The sequence below is a fragment of the Ranitomeya imitator genome, chromosome 4 (genome assembly GCF_032444005.1).
Source record: "Ranitomeya imitator isolate aRanImi1 chromosome 4, aRanImi1.pri, whole genome shotgun sequence".
In the NCBI taxonomy this organism is placed as follows: Eukaryota; Metazoa; Chordata; class Amphibia; order Anura; family Dendrobatidae; genus Ranitomeya; species Ranitomeya imitator.
Window position 1 is genome coordinate 468,274,827 of NC_091285.1, and position 22,392 is coordinate 468,297,218.

The following is a 22,392-nucleotide window of genomic DNA, read 5'->3' on the forward strand; positions in this document are numbered from 1 at the left end:
CCTGTAATGTACCGTATTTTTCGGACTAAAAGACGCACTTTTTCCCCCCAAAAAAGGGGGGAAAATGGGGGGTGCGTCTAATAGTCGCAATGCAGGCTTACCTAGGTGGCAGAGGTGCGGTGGCAGAGGTCCGGTGGCAGAGGTGCGGTTGCGGGGGTGTGGCGGCAGAGGAGGCGCAGTAAGCGGGGTCCCTTTCCCCGGTATGGTGATGCAGCAGGCCCGGTATGCAGCAGAGCCGGGTGAATCCTCTTGTTATCGGTGGTGGCGGCCATTCTCCGGAGGCCGCGCGTGCGCAGATGGAGCGCTCTGCTTCCCGGGGCTTCAGGAAAATGGCCGCCGCGATCTCCATCTGCGCACGCGCGGCCTCCCGCGGCCATTTTCCTGAAGCCCCGGGAGCAGAGCGCTGCATGGTACGCCAGGGACCCCTCTCACGCCATACCTCTCACTGCATCTCCTGATCCCAGCACCTCCTAATCCCAGCACCTCCTGATCCCAGCACCTCCTGATCCCAGCACCTCCTGATCCCAGCACCTCCTGATCCCAGCACCTTCTCATCCCAGCACCTCCTGATCCCAGCACCTCCTGATCCCAGCACCTTCTCATCCCAGCACCTTCTCATCCCAGCACCTCCTCATCCCAGCATCACCCCACCTTGCCTCCTGTGACCCTGCTCTGCCACCGCCATAAGATACTGTAAATTCGGACAATAAGACGGACCCCCATGTTATAAAAAATCTTTTTTTCTGCAATTTTCACCCCAAATTTGGGGTGCGTCTTATGGTCCGGTGCGTCTTATAGTCCGAAAAATACGGTAATCCATATTGTTGCTCATTAGAGCTATTATTGGGAAATTGAATTTACATCCTTTATAAAAAATAAAAAAAAAATTGAAGACATTTTGTCATTTCAAAGTGTTTGGCCACTTTATCCTTATTTTATGACATTTGTTGGAGACAAGGTTTTGTCACACTTATACCGTATTTTTCGGACTATAAGATGCACCGGACCATAAGATGCACCCTAAATTTTCAGAAGGAAAATAGGGGGAAAAAAATAATGTGTCAAATGGGGGTCCATCTTACAGTCCGAATTCAGCTTACCAGGGAAGGGATTGACACCGGTGGAAGAGAGGACACAGAGGTCGTTCGGTGGTCCAGGCTGGTGCGGTGGTGGTGGCTCTGTGCTGGAACAGGGGTCGCAGCTCTGTGCTGGGGCAGGGGGCTGTGATAGGGCTCTGTGCTTGGGCAGGGGGTCTGTGCTTCGGTGCAGTGGCAGTGGCTCTCTGTGCTCTGTGGGGAACTCTGCCACGTTGCAACGGTGTCCTCCGGTAACATGGAATCAGGGAAGATGGCCGATGGGCCAGGGACGGCACATGCTCAGATTCAAATCTCGGCAAAGAGATCTCATCCCAAGATCTCGTCTCCCGAGATTTCAGGACGAGATCTGAATCTGAGCATGCGCCGTCCCCGGCCTGGCGGCCATCTTCCCACAGGCCATGCTCCCGGAGGCCTCCACCACAACATGGCAGTAACGGATGTGCGGGGGCCTCCAGGCTTTGAATAAATGCTGGCGGAACCACCCATGGAGTACAGAGAGCCACTGCCCCGGAGCACAGCCCACCACACCACAGAGCCCCACCGCACCAACCCAGCAGCATTTGTAAGTATATTGCGACCATAAGACACACTCCCACTATCCCTCAAAATTTTTTGGGGAAAAAGTGCGTCTTATGGTCTGAAAAATACAGTAACTATTATACAGATGATCCTACAACCAGACCTTTTGTCCATCAAACTTTTCCAATTCAAAAACAGTGCATAGGAAAAAGCTGCTTTATAATCAGAGGAGGTTGATGAATGGACAGGTCTGAAGAATATTCTTTCATCTCCACAACAATCTCCATGGAATAGACTGTATCGCACGTCAATGTCTTAATGCCTATTTATATGTAATCTCAACCTTCTTATCCATTAAACATAAGAATTTCCATAATAACATGAAACAAACAGTAAAACTACTGATATATTTGCTATTGTGAAATTCACATAGAACCTGTCAACTGATTCATGCTGCCCAAACGGCGAGTAGCATGAATCATAGGCTGGCTGCACAGTTGCAGCAAGGTATATATTTCTCTGCCGTTTCATAGAAAACATACTTTAAAGATCTGCCCAGGAACCATAGCCAGAGAATAGACTAGTTTAGTTCTGCCCATGGCTGGCTGTTGCCAGTGCTGCACCAGATGATTGACAGGTCTATCGTTATGCTCACACATGGGAGAGACCGACTAATCACCTGCACCGTCACTGGGAAGTCGGAGCCAGACTTGTCTTGTTTCTAGCCATGGTCCCCAGACGAAACTTTAAAGTCCATTTTCTCTGAAACCCAGAACGTTTCAGATAAATCTATAACTGACTGCAATTGTGCTGTGCACCTAGACTGTAATTCATGCTGCCGTGGTTTAGACAGCATTAATTAGGTTCATTTTATAGGTGTAGAGCCCAGCAGAGACGCCTTAAAGTTTTAAGCCAAGGACCTTTGGTGAAGAACTATTTTCACAATGGTGAATGTGATTATCAGTGGTTGCACTATTTGTTTCATATGTTATGGAAATTTGTATGTTCAGTGTACGGAATGGGACAGTCATCGGTGGGCTCATGCTGTGTTCTGTCAGGACCACTACATGAATATATCACTTCTGCAGCAAATGTCACTGCCTATTTGAAAGAGCTGTTAAGACAAGGAAATATCTACTTAAAATGGTCCATATCTTGAATTACATATCTCGATGGTGGATCATTTAAATAAACTGTTAATGGAGCTATTGAAAACACTGTTAACAGGCAATAGAGTTAATTATCCAAAGTTCCAGTTTTCTGATAGAGGATCTGGGTCATCAAGCTTCTCATTATTAGAGGATAACAATCTAAATATGTTTATCTAATATATAATTGCCTAGAATACTACTTCCTGCAATTTGTGCCAACTTCCGTGGCTTTGTCCGGAGCTAATGTCCGGAGCTAATGTCCGGAGCTAATGTGCGGAGATAATGTCCGGAGCTAATGTCCGGAGTTAATGTCCGGAGCTAATGTCCGGAGCTAATGTCCAGAGATAAGTGACGTCAACAGTGTCCAGTGTCTGATTGGTTGCCGCCTGCTGCGAGCGACCAATCAGAAACGTGTCGTACTGTGACACACTCCGCCCGCCATTTTGGTGTGATTTTTGAATTTTTACCTCACAGCAAGTTTCTACTGCGTGGAGGCGGGCCCAGTGACGTTGCTCTTCAAGCTCCTGCCGAATTTCGTCAAAAAAATGATAATACCATTTACCAGAACTATATATATTTAGTTGTGAAGTGGTTCAGTGACATTTTCACACCAATTTTGAACTTTTGTTTGGTGTTTTCTCCATATACTGCCTATTATTCACTGACTGTTATACTGAGAGACTGCCGTTTATTATCCTCTTCTTTGCCACATTGGGTATATTGCTCTATTATTTGCCACATAAGGACATTGTCCATTATTGCCCAGCAATTTCTCTGCAATATAAAATGCCTATTTATTAATATCTGCATTCCTGCAAATTAACTATTATTAACTGGCTATTTTCCTACTACCTGACACTGCCTCTTATTAACCTGTTGTTTGCCACCACCACGCTTAAAGCTGTTTAGCTTAGCCAACATGAGCTCTAATAGTAAGGATACTAATGACACAGAGCCCAAAGCTGTTGATGGCGCACGTAAGATTAGGTCTGATAGAAAGTATACTAATAATGCAGAGCAAAAAGACGCCGATGCCGCACGTAAGCGCAAACAGCGTGCTAACAAGAGTACAGAGGATAGATGCAAGCGCATGGACACTGTTAAGTATACTAATGACACAGAGTCCAAAGCTTATGATGGCGCACGTAAGATCAGGTCTGATATAAAGTATGGTAATGATGCAGAGCGAAAAGCCGCCGATGCCGGACGTAAGCGCAAACAGCGTGTTAACAAGAGTACAGAGGATAGATGCAAGTGCCTGGATACTGTTAAGTATACTAATGACACAGAGCCCAAAGCTGCTGATGGCGCACGTAAGATCAGGTCTGATATAAAGTATGGTAATGATGCAGAGCGAAAAGCCGTCGATGCCGCACGTAAGCGCAAACAGCGTGTTAACAAGAGTACAGAGGATAGATGCAAGCGCCTGGATACTGTTAAGTATACTAATGACACAGAGTCCAAAGCTGCTGATGGCGCACGTAAGATCAGGTCTGATATAAAGTATGGTAATGATGCAGAGTGAAAAGCCGCCGATGCCGCACGTAAGCGCAAACAGCGTGCTAACAAGAGTACAGAGGAGAGATGCAAGCGCCTGGACACTGTTAAGTATACTAATGACACAGAGCCCAAAGTTGCTGATGGCGCACGTAACATCAGGTCTGATAATAAGTATACCAATGACGCTGAGCGAAAAGCCGCCGATGCCGCACGTAAGCACAAACAGCATGCTAACGAGACTACAGAGGACAGACATAAGCGCCTGGACACTGTTAATGCTGCTTGCAATAAACGCATTACTAATGAGTCATTTGAGGACAAAACTAATCGATTAAGTAATAAAGCTGCTGCTGCACGCTCTCAACGTTGCAAACAATATTTCCACGTCCTCAGTCACAGATTCTGCCCACAATACAGCTTCTTTGTCTCCATTCATAGAATGTGTGCAGCTTGAAGCTCCTTTAACCGTTGGTAAATCTGCATGTAAGCGCAAACACTGTCCTACTTACACTCCAAATGATAAACGCCGTCGCCTGCACACTGTTAAGTCTGCTTATAAGACATGCTTCACACCTGACTCTTCTAAGGCAACAAACAAACCATTACCAAATGCAGCTGGTGCACGCCGTGAATGGCGCAAAAAAACCGCTTGCACCTCCATATTAATAAACTCTGACCACGATACACCTTCCAACTCCTCAGTGATCGTCTGATGTCTTTCATCCCTCCCCTCATAAGCATGTTCATGGATCCTGTGTATCTGTACCTTAAATAACAAGAATTGTCAAGAGCTGGTGAGTGCAGCCATTTTTTGTTCTTTCTTACTATTATTTATTAATTGTATTATTCTTACATTTGAATAAATAAAGTATATATGGATTCTAGACTCCCGATTCTTTAGAATCGGGCTGCCATCTAGTTATGGATAATTGTCTAGTTCCGCTTCTGATGCTATCCAATACTAACCAGACATTAGACTCTTGTATAAATGCTACTTCCAAGTGGCTAAGCACCAGTGGGCCTAAAATCTACTAAGCTGAGTGGATTTAGAGAAATGATTTCCACTTCACTTGCATACAGGAGACATGAGGTGTCATTTGTATTCAGCTCATTACTAGAACGTAGAGATATTCACATCACAGTAATGTTTCCAGTTAGATAAACACATTAAATGATAGAGACAGAATACACAGGGAAGTGACATTCCAAAATATCTCATTTTATAACTCAGGTTACATCAGTCTAGAGAGACAAAATTTTACCTGTGTTTATATGTGAGGAACTTTCTGCCGTTATAAAGTGTCAAGTTGGTGTCATTTGCAGAGGAGCCATGTATGAAAGAATTGCCATATTAGATAACAAAATGCTTTGGACTAAAGGTACCTTCACACAACTTAACAACGATAACGATAGCGATCCGTGACGTTGCAGCGTCCTGGATAGCGATATCGTTGTGTTTGACACGCAGCAGCGATCAGGATCCTGCTGTGACATCGCTGGTCGGAGCTAGAAGGCCAGAACTTTATTTCATCGCTGGATCACCCGCTGACATCGCTGAATCGGCGTGTGTGACACCAATCCAGCGATGGCTTCACTTGTAACCAGGGTAAACATCGGGTTACTAAGCGCAGGGCCGCGCTTAGTAACCCGATGTTTACCCTGGTTACCATTGTAAAAGTTTAAAAAAAAAAAACTGTACATACTTACATTCTGGTGTCTGTCCCCCGGCGTCAGCTTCCCTGCACTGTGTCAGCGCCGGCCAGCCGTAAAGCAGAGAGCAGAGCACAGCGGTCATGTTTTCAGGATTTCCTTAGTATTGCACAGGTGATTCAATGCTTGCCTGTCCAGGTGATGCAATTATTAACTGTGCAATACTAAAAAAAAGTTAAAAAAAATGTGAAAAAAATAAAAAAAATATAAAGTTTAAATCACCCCCCTTTCGCCCCATTCAAAATAAAACAATAAAAAAAAAATCAAACCTACACATGTTTGGTATCGCTGCGTTCAAAATCGCCCGATCTATCAATAAAATAAGGATTAACCTGATCACTAAACGGCGTAGCGAGAAAAAAATTAGAAACGCCAGAATTACGTTTTGTTTTGGTCACCATGACATTGCATTAAAATGCGATAACGGGCAATCAAAAGAACGTATCTGCACAAAAGTGGTATCAATGAAAACGTCGGCTCGGTACGCAAAAAATAAGCCCTCACTTCACCCCTGATCACGAAAAATGAAGACGCTATGGGTATCAGGATATGGCACAATTTATTATTTTTTTAGCAAAGGTTGGAATTTTTTTTCACCACTAGAGATAAAAGATAACCTAGACATGTTAGGTGTCTATGAACTCCTAATGACCTGGAGAATCATAATGACTGGTCAGTTTTAGCATTTAGTGAACAGTAAAAAAGCCAATCAAAAAACAAGTGTGGGATTGCAATTTTTTTGCAATTTCACCACACTTGGAATTTTTTTCCCGTTTTCTAGTACATGACATGCTAAAACCAATTATGTTGTTCAAGCCCTCACATGGCCATATTGACGAAAAAATAAAGTTATGGCTCTGGGAAGAAGGGGAGCAAAAAACGAACACGGAAAAACAGAAAATCCCAAGGTCATGAAGGGGTTAAGATCACGTTAGATATTCCCACTAATAAAAACATGTGAATCTTAAGTTCATAATATAGGAATATGTATGCAAATGGTACAGTAATTTCAGAAACCAAAAGTGTCCAGGGTGACAATTTGTTAAGCCTGTCTTATAATGTCTCTATTTTGAAATTTTGATGTTGCTTTCATTGAGAATTTAACATAAAACACCAATAATTCTGTTTAATATTTCCTCATGAATATTATCTAGCCACCCACCTCATATCAATCCTTTTTATAGGCTTGGCCTGTTAGAACAAATTACATGCCACTGATTAACATATTTGGTCAAAGCCCTGACTACATAAATCTACATCTCCGCCCATCTGACTCGTTCAGAGAATCATTAGTTAGTTACACGGAGTGCCGGCGCCAGAGATTGTTTTTAACCTGCGAGACTCGGCCGTGTCTCGCTGTAGTGTGACTCCGGCCTTAGAGTCATTAACACCTAAAGGCACCTGTTCCAGACAAGACCATCTACGTCTAATTTTTTTGATTATCCAATAGGCTAGAATAGATTATGATGACTCAAAAAGAGTGACAGATGGTCTTTAATTAAGTTATCAAAGCTGAGATGCAGAATGAGAATATTTTGAGGAACTGATTAAATAGAAAAAGTTGGGAATAGTTTCTAATATATTCTCATGGATATTAGTATTTTAGAAAGTTGCTTCATTGGCTACATATATAAACATTATCTACAATAATAAAATGACAGTAATTGCAATACAAGGTACATTTATACAAAATACTTATCTAATGCCTCTTTAACATTTGGTAGTTTAGAACTGAGCAAATACAACACAAAAAAGATTGACGCCTACAAGTGTTTCTTATGATAACTTCATGGATATACTGTATCTCCAAAATGTTGATGCCAGAAACTAACTGCATCTAGTCTTTACGGATGGTAGATTTGAAATACTTACAGGGGTTATCCCACAAAGTTCATTTTAACTAATAGATGTTGAAATAATATTAAATTCCACAATTGGATGTGTTTAAATAAAATGTTCCTGTGGTGAGATAATCTTATAAATGTGCCCCTGCTGTGTGCTGTGTAATGGCCGTGTCTGACCGTGCAGGAACATGGTCTGATCATACCACAGCTCCTGGCCAAGGCAGGAAGCAAAAAAGTATACAGACATTTAGGCACGTGATCACAGCTGATTTGTTTTGTGAGGTAAATCATTTTGCTGCCTGTTCTTAATAATGTTTTACCTCCGAAAAAGAATCTGTTGTCCTGTCTGTACACTCTTTTGCTTCCCCCCTGCCCAGGGGCACATTTATAAGATTATCTCAGCACAGGAACATCCTTTTTTAACAAATCCACTTGTGCATCTTATTATTAATCAAAAATCTATTGATTAAAATGCCTGTGGGAAAACTCCTTTAGCAATGTTTTTTGATAAAGCTTTTTTTTTTAATTCATCTGATTCATCTGGAAGATAATTGATGTTATTCCTCAAAAGGTAAACTTTAGCACCATATAAGCACTGAGTATCTCTCCTTTCCCTGGCTTCCTTCTTTTATTACTCAATCATACCTGGTAGCTCTATTTTCTGAAAAAAGAAAAGTCTTCTGGTAAAGTGCATCAAATTGTGCCTCAGAGCACTGACCTGTGAATAGTGTGCCAGCTGTATGGTAATTATTCTGAATATTCCCTGCAGAATTCATATACTGAGGCAGTGGCTGAAATTTTACTTAATATACCAGGGGATTTCTGGTATCTTTTTGTAATGATAACAATTCAAAATACATTTATTAGATCTAAAAATATAAATAATTGACTGCCATATATTTATACCGTATTGATGCTGCTTCATACCATCTACTATATAATTGTCTAAGGGTCACTTCCGTCTGTCTGTCTTTCTGTCTGTCTGTCATGGATATTCATTGGTCGCTGCCTCTGTCTGTCATGGAAATCCAAGTCGCTGATTGGTCGTGGCAAAACGCCCACGACCATTGCCACGACCAATCAGCGACGGGACACAGTCTGCAGGGAGGAAGGAGCAGCCATGTTGCCGCCAGTCAGTGCCCGCGCCATACTCCCTTCCAGTCAGTGCTCCCACAGGGTTAATGGCAGCGCTAATGGGCCGCGGTGTAACGCACTCCGTTTACGCTGCTATTAACCTTGTGTGACCAACTTTTTAATATTCATGCTGCCTATGCAGCATGAATAGTAAAAAGATCTAATGTTAAAAATAATAAAAAATCGTTATATACTCACCGTCCTTCGGGCCCTCCGATCCACAACAAGCCTTTCCCGCTCCTCGCGATGCTCCGGTGACCGCTCATGCATTGCGATCTCGCGAAATGATGATGTATCAGTCTTGTGAGACCGCGACGTCATCATCTCGCGAGACCGCTATGCACTCTTGAGACTGGAGCGTGCGAGGAGCGTCGGTAAACGCTTCCTGGATCTGGGGGCCAACGGAAGGTGAGTATATAACTATTTTTTATTTTAATGTACTACATGGGCTGTGCAATGTACTACTTGGGCTGTGCAATATACTACGTGGCCTGTGTTATACACTACGTGGCCTGTGTTATATACTGCGTGTGTGGGCTGTTATAAACTACGTGGCTGTGTTACATGCTATGTGGGCTGTTATACACTCCGTGGGCTGTGCTATATACTCCGTGGGCTGTGTTATATACTACGGGGCTGTGCTATATACTACGTGGCTCTGCTATATACTCCGTGGGCTGTGCTATATATTCCATGAGTTGTGCTATATACTACTTGTTGCAAAAGAAAAAGAAAGGAGGGCACTCACCAGTCAGAAGCTTGACTTGACTTTATTAGAAATCCATTAAAATGTCATGGCCGGGAGAGTGAACAAGGAGCTCATGTGAGCAGTGTAACGACGACGGCCGTTCCGCGCACTCTCTGTGCTTCCACGGGTCTGTACTTATACTACTGTGTTATATACTACGTGGCTGTGCAATATACTACGTGGCTGTACTATATACTACGTGGTCGGCCGCGAACAATGAGTGACAGGCAGAGGCTTCGCTAATTGGTCGCAGCCAGCCAAATCCTGTGTATTCAGTGTATTCTACTAAAATCTTCATAAATAAACTACATACATATTCTAGAATACCCGATGCATTAGAATCGGGCTACCATCTAGTTAAGGAATAACAGTCCATTAATAAAAATTTATTTTTTATTGTAAATTTATTATCTAATCCATCCAAGCTTTGTAATTAGCTTTTTTCAGATTTTTCTCTTGTGGGAGTGTCCCTCTCAATAATACAGGCTGGACGAGAAGTCTTTGTATTTCCAGGGTCCTCAAATATCAGCTTCTATCCTGTACTTCTTTCCTCTTTATATGCTTTTTCCCTTTTTCATAGCCAACTTTCTCTGCCCACTCAGACTGCAGATGGTTTATCCGCCCTACACCAGGGTTGCCAACCGTCCAGAAACTCAGAGATTTTTTTGAAGGTAAAAACACTTACAGATTATTTTGACTATAATTTTCATCATTTGATGTCTTCATATCAGAAGTATGAGCTGTAGACATGGATCACTTATAATCATAGTGATTTATTACGGTTTTTCAATGCGTTCGTAAAAAATGACCAGAAAAGTTAAAAAGTCAAGTCGACTATCCGCTCTTAAATCTGTGTGCAATTCTCCCTCTCACTGCTATCTCTAATCAAAAAGAGCAGACTGAATGGAGCAAGAGCTTAGATGGATTTGTAACATTTTTGTAAAGCAGTCAGCTATATAAATGACTTATGGACTCATTCCATCAGCAAAACCTTAAAAAAATTAAGACTATTTAGAAAGTTGCTTAACTTTACATTTAGGAGGCAAATGAATAATTTAAAAAAGTCTTTGTAAAAGTGTATCTGTAATCTTTAAGAGGTAAATTGGGCATATGGACATCATAGACGCTTTTTCCTTTTAGGCTTCCACTTGTCAGCCAGCCTTGAGGGCCATGATATACTGAGCTCTGGCTCTTAATATATAGTTGTTCATTTATTTAAGTGTCATTGAGCACCACTTACTTTCACATATAGAAAAGGTTTTGATAACAATAATATATATATATATATATATATATATATATATATATATATATAAAATGCTTACAGTTTTAAAGCATGCTTGTTAAGCCAAAAGCTATTCCCCTCAATTACATATGGATACTCTCCTCAACCACGAATGCAAGTGTTCTGCCAGATACCTTCCCATAAAAAAAGAATCAGGCATGTGGAAATCCAATATGTCCCACCGCTTTTCCCAACATCTGCCTTCAGATACTTGCCCGTTCCCACTGAAATGAGCAGGCTTGGCCAACGCTCATCCAATGGCAACCTTAAGTGGTCACTTTCACTAGATCGTCTCTTTTGTCCAACAAGTATATCTTTTCATAGCATGTTATCTAAAAGGAAAGTTTTGCCTGTAGTATATATATATTTTTTTACATAACTAAGAAGCCTATACCACAGGTCTAATAGAACACACAGCTATCATTTATCTCACAGTTCCAGAAGAGGGCTATCGTTTCATAGATGTAATATTCCTGACTGGAAATTCTCTGAAAAGCTGTATATATTTCTCACCCAGAGAACTACATGAGCTATAAAATCACAACAAGTATGACTAGGATTACGAGCCTATAAAAATCTGGAGCGGAGACTTGTGGTTTGTAGCGAGAGCTGCGCCGTTTCGCCCATACAAGCCATATTGAGCACTGACACCTTTGCAGATGGCTTTGTGAACAGAGCGTACAAAGAACGCTTGGTCAATCCGTATTTCCACAACCTGCCGGAGAAAGGTTTAGCTCACGGTTTTTCTAAAAGTAAAATGCCCTTGTCCTTGAAGCATCTGCAGCAGATTTGCCGGCTGCTCTGTGGGTCCCCTCAGGGGAAACACAGAATCACAGCTCATTTTCTTCTCTCCATAAATTAAGTAGCATGGGATGAGAAACCAGTAACAGAAAGAAAGAGAGAAGGCAACTGGGGGATGTAGATTTGTGCAAAATTAGCAAAATCCTCTATCATGACCCAGAAGGAATCAATAAGTCACTTCTGACCCAAACTTCTATAAGAGGAAGAACCTTTCTATACAATCTCCTATAGAATTCATATTGTTACCTGTAACAGAGATTTTACTGCTCAATACAATTAATAAGGAACTATCTTCTGAATCCAAAGCTGCCGTTATTGCTTTTCCTGTGATGTAAATGTGATCCTGGTACATAAACCCCTATTAGAAAGTGTCAGCAGAAATATAATCTTTTATTTGAGCAGTGGCGCAAGTCCAGAAACTAAATATTTATTCATAGGTCGCTACTTATATTTCGTAGCTCAAATAAACAGGTATACAACTAAGGGCTCATCTACACATACAGCCTCCATATTATGGCTCTGTGCCCCCTCTAGTGGAGACTACTGTCGTAACATATTTCCATGCAAACCACCAAATGGCAACATTGTGAGCCTGTACCGCACTTATGGTGAAGTCGCGGGTCATCTCTATTGGAGGACTGGTCCACATGTTTGTATCATAGTAGCAAGAGCACTGTCTAGCAAGTGGCGCTATTGAGTGTGCAATGTTGATCTCCAGCCATTACTACAAAAAGAAACGAAAACTACTTCCTTTATGGGGGCTGCTGCAGCAGAGGGGCCCTGTAAAAATAAATAGATAAATCACAAGTCAGTGCTGGCTCTGCTTTTGTCAGTCAAGTCTAGTGATTTTCAGACTGTAGCAGTTTCTAAATCAATGGCACCGATTCATTGAGACTGAATCTCCGTAAGCAGGTCTTAAAGGGAATCTATCACCACATAAGACCTATCAAAACTATTAATAAGGGCATACAGGTTATAAACTGCTGAAAACAGTCCTCCATGTAAGTCTGATATCAGCTGTGCTGTTGCTGAAAAATCCTCTTTTATCACTTTATATAAGTGACCTATTCCGGGCTCCGGGGCAAATGGTGCCTGGAGATAGAATAATCTCTGGAGGCAGAGTTAAGTATAAGGGGGAGTTACCAGTGTGATGTGTAATGGCCACTCTCTGCTCTCCTGATAACGGACACATCTGCAGGTTCCTCTCAGTTTCAGCTTCCAGCTTACAGGCAGACAGGGCTGCAATATTGTTGCAATACTGCAGAGCTGAGAGAGGAGCAAAGAAATGTGTTTTCAAGAAGACAAATTTCATTCCTCCTGTTCTGTATTAGTTACTTGTCTCACACTGGGAACGCATCTGTGGCGCCCCAGGGTCCTGGTCGCCGCAGTGGCATAGCTTTCCTCACGGGGAGAGTGATGTTACGTTTGGAACCGATGAAGGATAACTCTCATCAGGTAACCACAATGCACACAACATGTTCACACTCCAGGCCACAAGGGGGTTCTTATGATCCTATTTCTAGGTGACTCCCCCATATAGATTGTGGTTTGGAGGGAAAGAGAGATCAGTTTCTCAGAAAGTGCCAGGAAGCAGACTGGAGCAGTCTGAGGCAGAAAGAAAGAATAAGGGGCCGTGTAGTCTGAAGTACTACAGCTCCTGGAAAGAGACATACAGAAGGAAAGGACATTGTTCAGTGAGCATGAAGGACAGTGAAGCACAGGAGAGGATATATCAGGGGAGACCAGCTAAGAGTAGGCTGCCTCCTTCTGAAGCGCAGGTAACCGGTAGCCAGACCACCAAGGTTGTAAGGGACTCTACGACTTACAGCAGAGACCGGCAGGACAGCTGAACTGCAAGTTACCTGTCCGCCACACACACCTGAGACACAGTAGCACATAGAGCCCGGGGCGTGCTAGAGTCCCTGTAAAAAGGCTTGAGTTACCTGTAATGCAGGTATTGTCCTATCCTATATGGAGGACAGAGAAGAACTGTGAGGACCTTATCTGAAGCCATAGGCAGTAAGGGATTATAACACCACCGTGCTAAAGGAAAGCTTTAACTCCACCTGGTAAAGGGGAACTCTGGATTCGCCTCCAAGCCAGTTGGACCCTGCCTGCCCTGTGATCTGGTACCCTGGACTGTGGCTGCCTGAAGTCTTCAGTAAACCAAGTAAACAGACTGCAAACCTGTGTCCTTGTTCCTTACTGCACTGTTCACCATCTTCCATATACACACCAGGAGCCCTGGGGATATACTTCATCTGTGGGAAGTTATACCATCTAGCTGCAATAGCATCACCCCAGAGGACCCTTTAAAGCAGCGTGGGTTCCCACTGACCGAATACAACAGGTGGCGTCATGAACATAAACTTTTTTCAATTTCCCCTTCTACATGGGCGCCCAGGGCCACGGACCGGGTCGGGACCGTGACATCCCCCTGTGAACACTGGACCCGGTACCGGGTACCCCACGGCCCTGGCGGGTGACTCACATCCTTCATGTAAAATAAGCTCTGGAGGCAGAGTTCTCTCCAGGCATCATCCGCCCCGAAGCCTGGAAGAGGTCACTTATAGAAAGTGATAAAAGATGATTTCTCAGCAACAACACAGCTGATATGAGACCCACAGGGAGGACTGTTTTCAGAAGTTTAAAGCCTGTATGCCCATATTAATGGTTAAGATAGGCCAAATGTGGTGACAGATTCCCTTTAATGAGGGAGTAAGATGCATCTAATTTATTAAGTGGTGCATACTACTTAATGAATAAGGTGCATCTTATCAGTGGCATGTGCCTCCATGCGCCTCACCAGAAATGTTACTGGTCTGGAGTACTATTCCTGGCATAAGGAAAGTTGCTTTTATCAATGAATTTGGTGGACGTCTCGTCCCACCTTCACTGCTCCCCAGCTCCACCCAATTTTTAAGAGCTGTCCCAAAACTGTTGGAAATGTGCCAAAAGTTGCACAATTTTTGCGCATCATTTTGCACAAACATTTTACAACATTTGAAGCAGTGTTTTACATCAGAATTCTGGAATAAACACCATGATGAATCGAACTCTAAGACTCTGTGACTCTGGGGTTTCCAAACAATTGTGAGCAGCAGATAAAACATAATAGCAGGACAATTAAAATCAGAAATTTTCATGTCCACACAACAAATATTTCAATCTGTCCAAGCATCTTTATCAAGAGAATCTGATTACCAGTATCCAGTAGGGAGCAATAGCAAGAAGTCGTTGTGGGGTTGTGGTGCTACAGAGTGTGCGTTCTGCACCAGGTTATTGTTCACTCCTTGATGCTTGGCAGTCAGATACTTTGTGTACAGATCTTTGGGTCGATCAAAAGTTGAGATGAAGTATCACTATCTGTCTGTAACCATCTTGTCTAAATAAAATATTATGCAATTAATGGGTTATTCCAGTAAGAAATAAGAAAAAGTTTGCATCTATCCGCAGCCGAATACAGCGCTCAGCTGACTCCAACAGTTCAAAAGAGGATAAATGGTAAGACAGTCAAGCATGTGCAGTGTTGTTCCATTCAAACGGACATCAAAAGTTGCACATCCTTTGCAATTGGGGCAGGTTACATCCATTTGTCCCCCACAGATCTAGAAAATACCATCCATCCTCTGAATGAGTGATAACTTCTTTTTATGGAATTCCCCTTTAAGGATCATGATCAGTCTACTTGAAAGCTGTGGATTGATATTATATACCTACTTGGGCCCTGATCCTTCAACTTTACACCAATTTTATTAGCACAGTGGTTTATTGATATATTGATTCTATGCGATTAATATTTTATTTTTATGATGGAATAACCCCTTTAAACCTAAGAATGGACAAGCTTTTAAACCTGACATCTGTTTTAGGTATTATATCTCATGTAGAAACAGAGCAGTGGAGTTCAGAGTCTATACAGATAAAGGAGTGTGTGTGTGTGTGTGTGTGTGTGTGTGTGTGTGTGTATACACACATGTAGCTTTGTAGTCCTACTTACCATATTCCCTTAGGCCAATCTCACACATCCAGATAACTCCGGTACCAGAAAAATCGGTACCGGAATTATCTGTGTCCGTGTGCTTACATTGAACATCAGTGTGGCACACGTGCGGCAGCCGTGTGCCGCCCGTGTGCCGACTGAGGACCACGCAGACCGTGCAGGAGACAGCGCTAGAGTTAAGCGCTGTCCCCTGCATGCGGTGCTGAAGCCGGTATTCATCCCTTCTTCCCAGCAGCGTTCGCTGGAAAGAAGGAATGAATAATCTTTTTTATTATTATTTATCTTTGTTTTTTAAATAAAGTTGCCAGTAATCTGCCCCCTCCCACCCCCTGTGCGCCCCCCTGCTGGCATTAAAATACTTACCCAGCTCCCTCGGCGCTTACATCCTCTCAGCGTCGCTGCTTGTCCTGTATGAGCGGTCACATGGTGCCGCTTATTACAGTAATGAATATGCAGCTCCACCCCTATGGGAGGTGGAGCCGCATATTCATCACTGTAATGTGCGGCACCACGTGACCGCTCATACAGGACAAGCAGCGACGCTGAAAGGATGTAAGCACCGAGGGAGCTGGGTAAGTATTTTAATGCCAGCGGGGGGGGGAGGCAGATTTTGCAAGCCACTGTATAACTACAAAAGTAAGGTTAAAAAAAATTTAGCTTACCTCTACACCGCCTATAACAATGGTGAGTTCAGGTAAGCAGAACCACAGTCAGTCCAGACATCATGGTTCATACTCGGACTGTGAATGTCTGATGTGTGAAACTGGCCTAAATGTTCAAAGATATGGTTTTTATGGGGCACATGAATATCATAGAGGGGTTTCCACGATCAGAACCTTATTACCAAAGGGCTTCTTTTGTGACAGTCTTATGGTTACCAAATAATACTACAAAATGTTTGCAGCAACAGTGGTAATGTCGCCTTACCATGATAAATATGTTTACCAAACAATCTAACATAGTAACATAGTTAGTAAGGCCGAAAAAAGACATTTGTCCATCCAGTTCAGCCTATATTCCATCATGATAAATCCCCAGATCTACGTCCTTCTACAGAACCTAATAATTGTATGATACAATATTGTTCTGCTCCAGGAAGACATCCAGGCCTCTCTTGAACCCCTCGACTGAGTTCGCCATCACCACCTCCTCAGGCAAGCAATTCCAGATTCTCACTGCCCTAACAGTAAAGAATCCTCTTCTACGTTGGTGGAAAAACCTTCTCTCCTCCAGACGCAAAGAATGCCCCCTTGTGCCCGTCACCTTCCTTGGTATAAACAGATCCTCAGCGAGATATTTGTATTGTCCCCTTATATACTTATACATGGTTATTAGATCGCCCCTCAGTCATCTTTTTTCTAGACTAAATAATCCTAATTTCGCTAATCTATCTGGGTATTGTAGTTCTCCCATCCCCTTTATTAATTTTAAATCATATTTAATTAAAATTAATTTTAAATAAATTAATTATAAATCTGAAAGATATTCTCTTATGACAATCCATTTAAGTAACGTTACAGAGATCCAAATGAATAAGAGGTCAATTTTACTGTTTGATTTATCCTCTTCTGTCATTATAACATTCACAAGGATACCCAACTTTCCCAACCAACAAATCTGCCTAATTCTGAAGTAATATGTTGTAAGGCTAGGTGAAAAAGACCATCCAATTCTGCAAATCACACTCTGATCAAATGTAAACATAGAGTGATCTGATTGAGGAGAAGATGGAGAAAAAAATTCTTCCATCTTCTCCATTCCGTCAGTCCGTGAAAATCCGACTGCGCTCAGATGTCATCCGAGTGCAGTCCAATGGTTTCCATGAACTCATTGACTTGCATGGCTGAGTGTGATCCGAATATCAGATCAAACTCGAGCATGCATTGATTTTTTTTACCTTGGACCAACTTCTTTAGTGGAAAAACTCTGACATGTGGACGGCCTTATAGAATTTCATTGGTCCAAGTGCATTCCAATGTTTTGTCGGATCACACTCGGACCAAAATTATGAGCCCTTAGACAGGTTGGTGATTGTAGTTTTTGGGAAAGCTGTGTCACTATGTCATGGGGAGAAATACAGATGAGCTTTACGGATGACTGCTCATTTGCTTGAGTAAAGGAAATAACGGAGAAGCAGGTAAAATGGATCTTGAATTTTGACGGAAAAGGGAAAACATTTACAACTTTTTTGCCTTGCTTTTACAGGGAGTATGTTGTACATAAGAGACGGTAGCGCAGTCTACCGCTTGTTAACTTTTCAATCATATCCTGGGTGAAGTTTGCAGCCAGTGAAAGAGAAAATATTATGAAAATCATGTTACTGGCGCCCTGTTCCAGTCATCTGGGCGGGGTCCAGCTCTGAGTGGTAACAGCTATTCTCCACACATGCCCACTATTGAGTTGAAGGACCACTCAAAACAATGGCAGGATAAGAGGGATGACCATCGTCTGAACAGTGGGCATGAGCACTCAATGCTACACCCAGGCGCCTGAAAACCTGGTCATCATAAGTAATAAGACGTACATAGACAATTCCGGGGCAATAGGTTGCCTTTAACAAGAGATATCTAGCTATGTTCAGTTACACGTAGTCTCCACCCAGTCCTCACATGTTGATTTCTCCCCAGCCGGGTAATGATGTAGCGCCAGGTAATCTGTGCTACACACAATGCAATACTCGATTATTCAGGCATCCCTGTTTCATGAGAGAGAGGGATACTCAAATGGATTCATAGCTCCCAGTATATTTCCACAATACACACAGATACCATCTACAGCCATGTTGACACTGAAACATGAAAAGATCTGTCTACAGCACAGAGATTATCGCCACGTCAAGCCAGACAAGAGCGTTGGTCATAGTGATGAGCGCGTAGTCACACCGTGCATTGGGGAATCATTCTTCGAAATCCTGGCACCAGCCTATGCCTCACATTTCAGCCAAGGAGCTTTCCTTCTTTAGGAGAAGTTCATTTAGGTTTATACCATTCTGATACAAATCCAGAAAACCTCACAACTGTTGGAATTCTAGAGCCATTAAGGACTTGGATTGGTCAGAACGCGGCCGGTCATACAGGTTGTCATTGTAATGGTCGTATCCCTCATAAACAATCCAATGAGAATAGACAATACTAGCAGATCGGGGTTTTTAAAGTTTAAAATAACAGAACGGATATTCCTAAGTGGCAAACGACTGAGCATATTATCTGATTGTGCCATACGGTGCGTGTCTAGTTCATTCGACAACATGAGAGATCACAATAGAGCGCCATCGGCCATCACTTATGGCGTGATCCACATAGAATTTGGTTTTGACCATATCTGTGAACATAAGTTTACCAAGATCTGGTGTTCTTCAGTAATGATTGTTTATATAGGACACATGATATTCATTTATTTATTTATTTAAAAAGATAGAAAATTATTTTCTGCATGATCATGTAACTGTTGGTATTAGTGGATATTTCAAATGTTTTTCTTTTTTTTCTATTCATGCAAAACCAATGATTATTCATCAGAAAAGAACCAGATGGCTGTAAAATATTGAATTAAAAAAATGGCATGCTAGAAGTAATAATTCTTATTGCTAGGAAATATTGCCTCCTCACAGAATCTGTCACGATATGAAGCCGACGCCAGGCAAAATAAAAGTTCATCATCATCTAGATACGGATAGGGAGCTCACCTTGCTGCACACGAAGAATACCAGAGCGAATGTTGTGAAATATGTCATATTCATAGTAATAGGTGCACTTACCGAAAATCCTGCCCAGAATGGACACGAGTGCCTTACCCTGGCAGAGGTAGTAAGTGCCAGGGCTGCAAAGCTGACAGCCACAATGAGACATCCAAGCACCATCTGGGAGACCCCAAGAGACAACATGATCCGGGAGCGAGTCCGGTATTCCCGAAGGCGGGAAAGGCTCCGAGACAGGGCAGCAGGGCTTAGAGAGCGGGCGCCAGGAAGGGCACTTAGTGGCATCATGAACAAGCAACGACCTTCTACAGGTAGCAAAATAGGGGACCTCCACAAATAGGACTGCAAAGCAGAACTCCCAGGATGGTCAGTCAATGCCCAGCCAATAGTTTAAGCTCCTTAATAGCATGAGCAGTAGAGATGACACAGTAAGTAGTATGCCCAAGCAGGGATATTTGTCTGAAGACCTTGGGCAAGAGGTTTGCCAGCCTGTGAGTGATACAGACCCAGGAGCAAAGTGATGCCAGAAGACGGATGGAGGGCACTGTACCCGACAATGGCCACTAACACGATCACTCCAGAGCCTGGAGAGTGTACAATGCACAACCCACTGGAGAAATGGAGGGTAAGGAGGACTCATGAGTCAGTGGACAGGTCCTAGTGTCCATAAGCTGAAGATCTGCTCATCCACACAGGCTCCTCCAGGTGCCTTCTATTAATCCTCCTCCTTCTTGGTCCTCTGGATAGTGGACACCACCTGGAAGCTGGGCTACAATCTAACTCCCAAAAAGCATCATCCTGTGATTGCACAGCCCAGTGTGATGAAGTCACTCGTGGAGAAACACTGGGCGGAGATACAGGAGGGAGAAGACATGGGATCTGGGGATCTGGGGATCTGGGGACAGCTATGTGCTGGTGCTGGAGGAGGTGATGATCAAGTCCTGGGTATCAGTGCTTTCCCTGGTGATGAGAGCCGATGCCAGGCTGCTCTGCAAATGCATGCAACTCCTCCAGTGTACTGTCAGGAGGGAGGGGGATCTGGAGAAGAATAACCCCTTGTATTCCGCTCACTAGCCCCTATCACTGCTCACTCCGGCTTCCTGCAGAATGCAGACCCCACAGTTGTATTAACCACTGGCTGCTAACTCCTGTCTCCACACAGCACGTACATTCCCAGCTCTGCTACTCCCTGCTCAGAACACTGCCTCCTATTAACCCCTGTGCAGCCTCCTCTGTCAGTGCATGCAGCCTGCTAATTACTCTCCTACACATCCTATTATGTGCTACCTGGCTGCGGCTGGCACACCAGCACAATCATGTGCCCAGTCTACTGTGACTACTCACCCCAAGAATAAATCCAGGTACATCTCCGCTAACATTGGCCATCTATAGCACAATGGTTAGAAAATGAATCGGCTGACCCTGATTTAGTGATGGTAATTATCAGTCTGTCTATAAGGGTGAAGATTATTAACAATCCAATTGACCTTCGATATAATAATTATTACCATTCTAGGGGGTAATATAGGTAACAGTAATTAATGATCCGGCTGCTCATCAAGATAAATAGAATTGTTAATCATTGTCACAATAACTGCAAACAATTAGAAATGTGAACAAACCAACAAGAATATAAATACGCTCTATGTGTATATAGGTAGTATATATAATAATGTAAATTTGTAAAGATGTATTGATGACGCAATTTGTCCACGGATGTTATGATTACTATTAATAAAAGCGCCGACCATCAACATCATAATTGTAAACTATCATAAAGAGTCATAGATGTAAAACTAATTATTAAGGATTCAACTGATCACAGATGTAATGATGAATAGAAATAATCCAGTTTACCATTATCTGCTATTATGTGATTATTCCGCATGTAAAATAACCATAAACAATAGATATTAGAAATTGGTAGTTTTGTGGTACACTCAATTCACATGCTTTGAATTACGAGGATGGTGTCTTAGATATGTTTTCAATTTCCTTGATCATTGATCATAATGGTAATAAGCACCCAGGTGTAACAGGGAGGTGGAACCAATGTACCGTGGTCTGAGGAAAGCCTGGAGGGGCGTGACAAGGTGAGCGCCTGACTTTTCACTAGAGCCCATCATGATGAGGTTAGGCTTGGCTCCTGATGAACACCAGCTGCTAATCAGGGGCAGACCACAGACGCATGGCAGATGACCCCCGGAGACAGGAAAATGAACTGCCCAGTAGGAGGGTACAGCTGATACAGACAGGCATGGCAGCAACACGGGGCTCCACAGATGATGATGGGTACAGCTGGTATACAGAAAGGCACTGGAAAGTGCAGGCTGGTACACAGATGAGCATTGGCACGTGCAGAGTGGTACGTCTGAAATACAGATAGGCAATCAAGTAGGGCCAGACAGCTACTGGACAGGTAGACTGACTGGCAGGTACTGGGGAACCTGACCACTAGCAAGTGTGCTAACCATGTTGCTCCGGTACCTCCATGCAGGAGGAGGTGCCTTAAATAGTATTGGCTGGGGACTCTATAGGACAGCGCGTGGCCCCTTTAAGAGTAAGGGAGCTTGAGAGCGCACTAAGCACAGTGCCTGGAGATATGCACGCAGTGCTCATACCCCGGTCAGCTGTCTAGGATGCAGGAGGAAGTGCAGGACGAGGGCTGTGGAGGTGAGCAAACCGGTGTCCCTGTTGGAAAAGAGGAGCGGCGTGCAGGAATGCCAGCACTACACCAGTATTTATTAACAACAATTCACCTTTATGTGCCATTGATACACTGCTTGCCACATATAGATATCTTTTGTACATTACACCAGCAATACACGAGATATATATTGTCTTCAACCAGTTTACGAAGAAGACACTACATTACAGACATGACAATCATGAACATCCAGAAT

The 22,392-nt window shown here is 43.0% G+C and overlaps 1 protein-coding gene across 4 annotated transcripts in view; it reads right to left on the reverse strand.

Moving 5' to 3' along the window:
• The window catches only part of ENTREP2 (endosomal transmembrane epsin interactor 2), a 1,647,307-nt gene extending 1,626,632 nt beyond the window's left edge, over positions 1-20,675 (reverse strand). For 2 of the 4 annotated variants that reach the window (XM_069765842.1, XM_069765841.1), the window contains exon 1: positions 19,550-20,506. Coding sequence is in view for 2 of the 4 variants with exons in the window: in XM_069765839.1 (XP_069621940.1) it covers positions 19,550-19,777 (228 nt within the window). In the remaining 2 variants the exon portion in view is untranslated. Of the gene's footprint in view, positions 1-19,549 lie in introns of all 4 variants that reach the window. The other 2 variants (XM_069765839.1, XM_069765840.1) reach the window with 2 other exon arrangements.
• Positions 20,676-22,392: the final 1,717 nt, after the last annotated feature.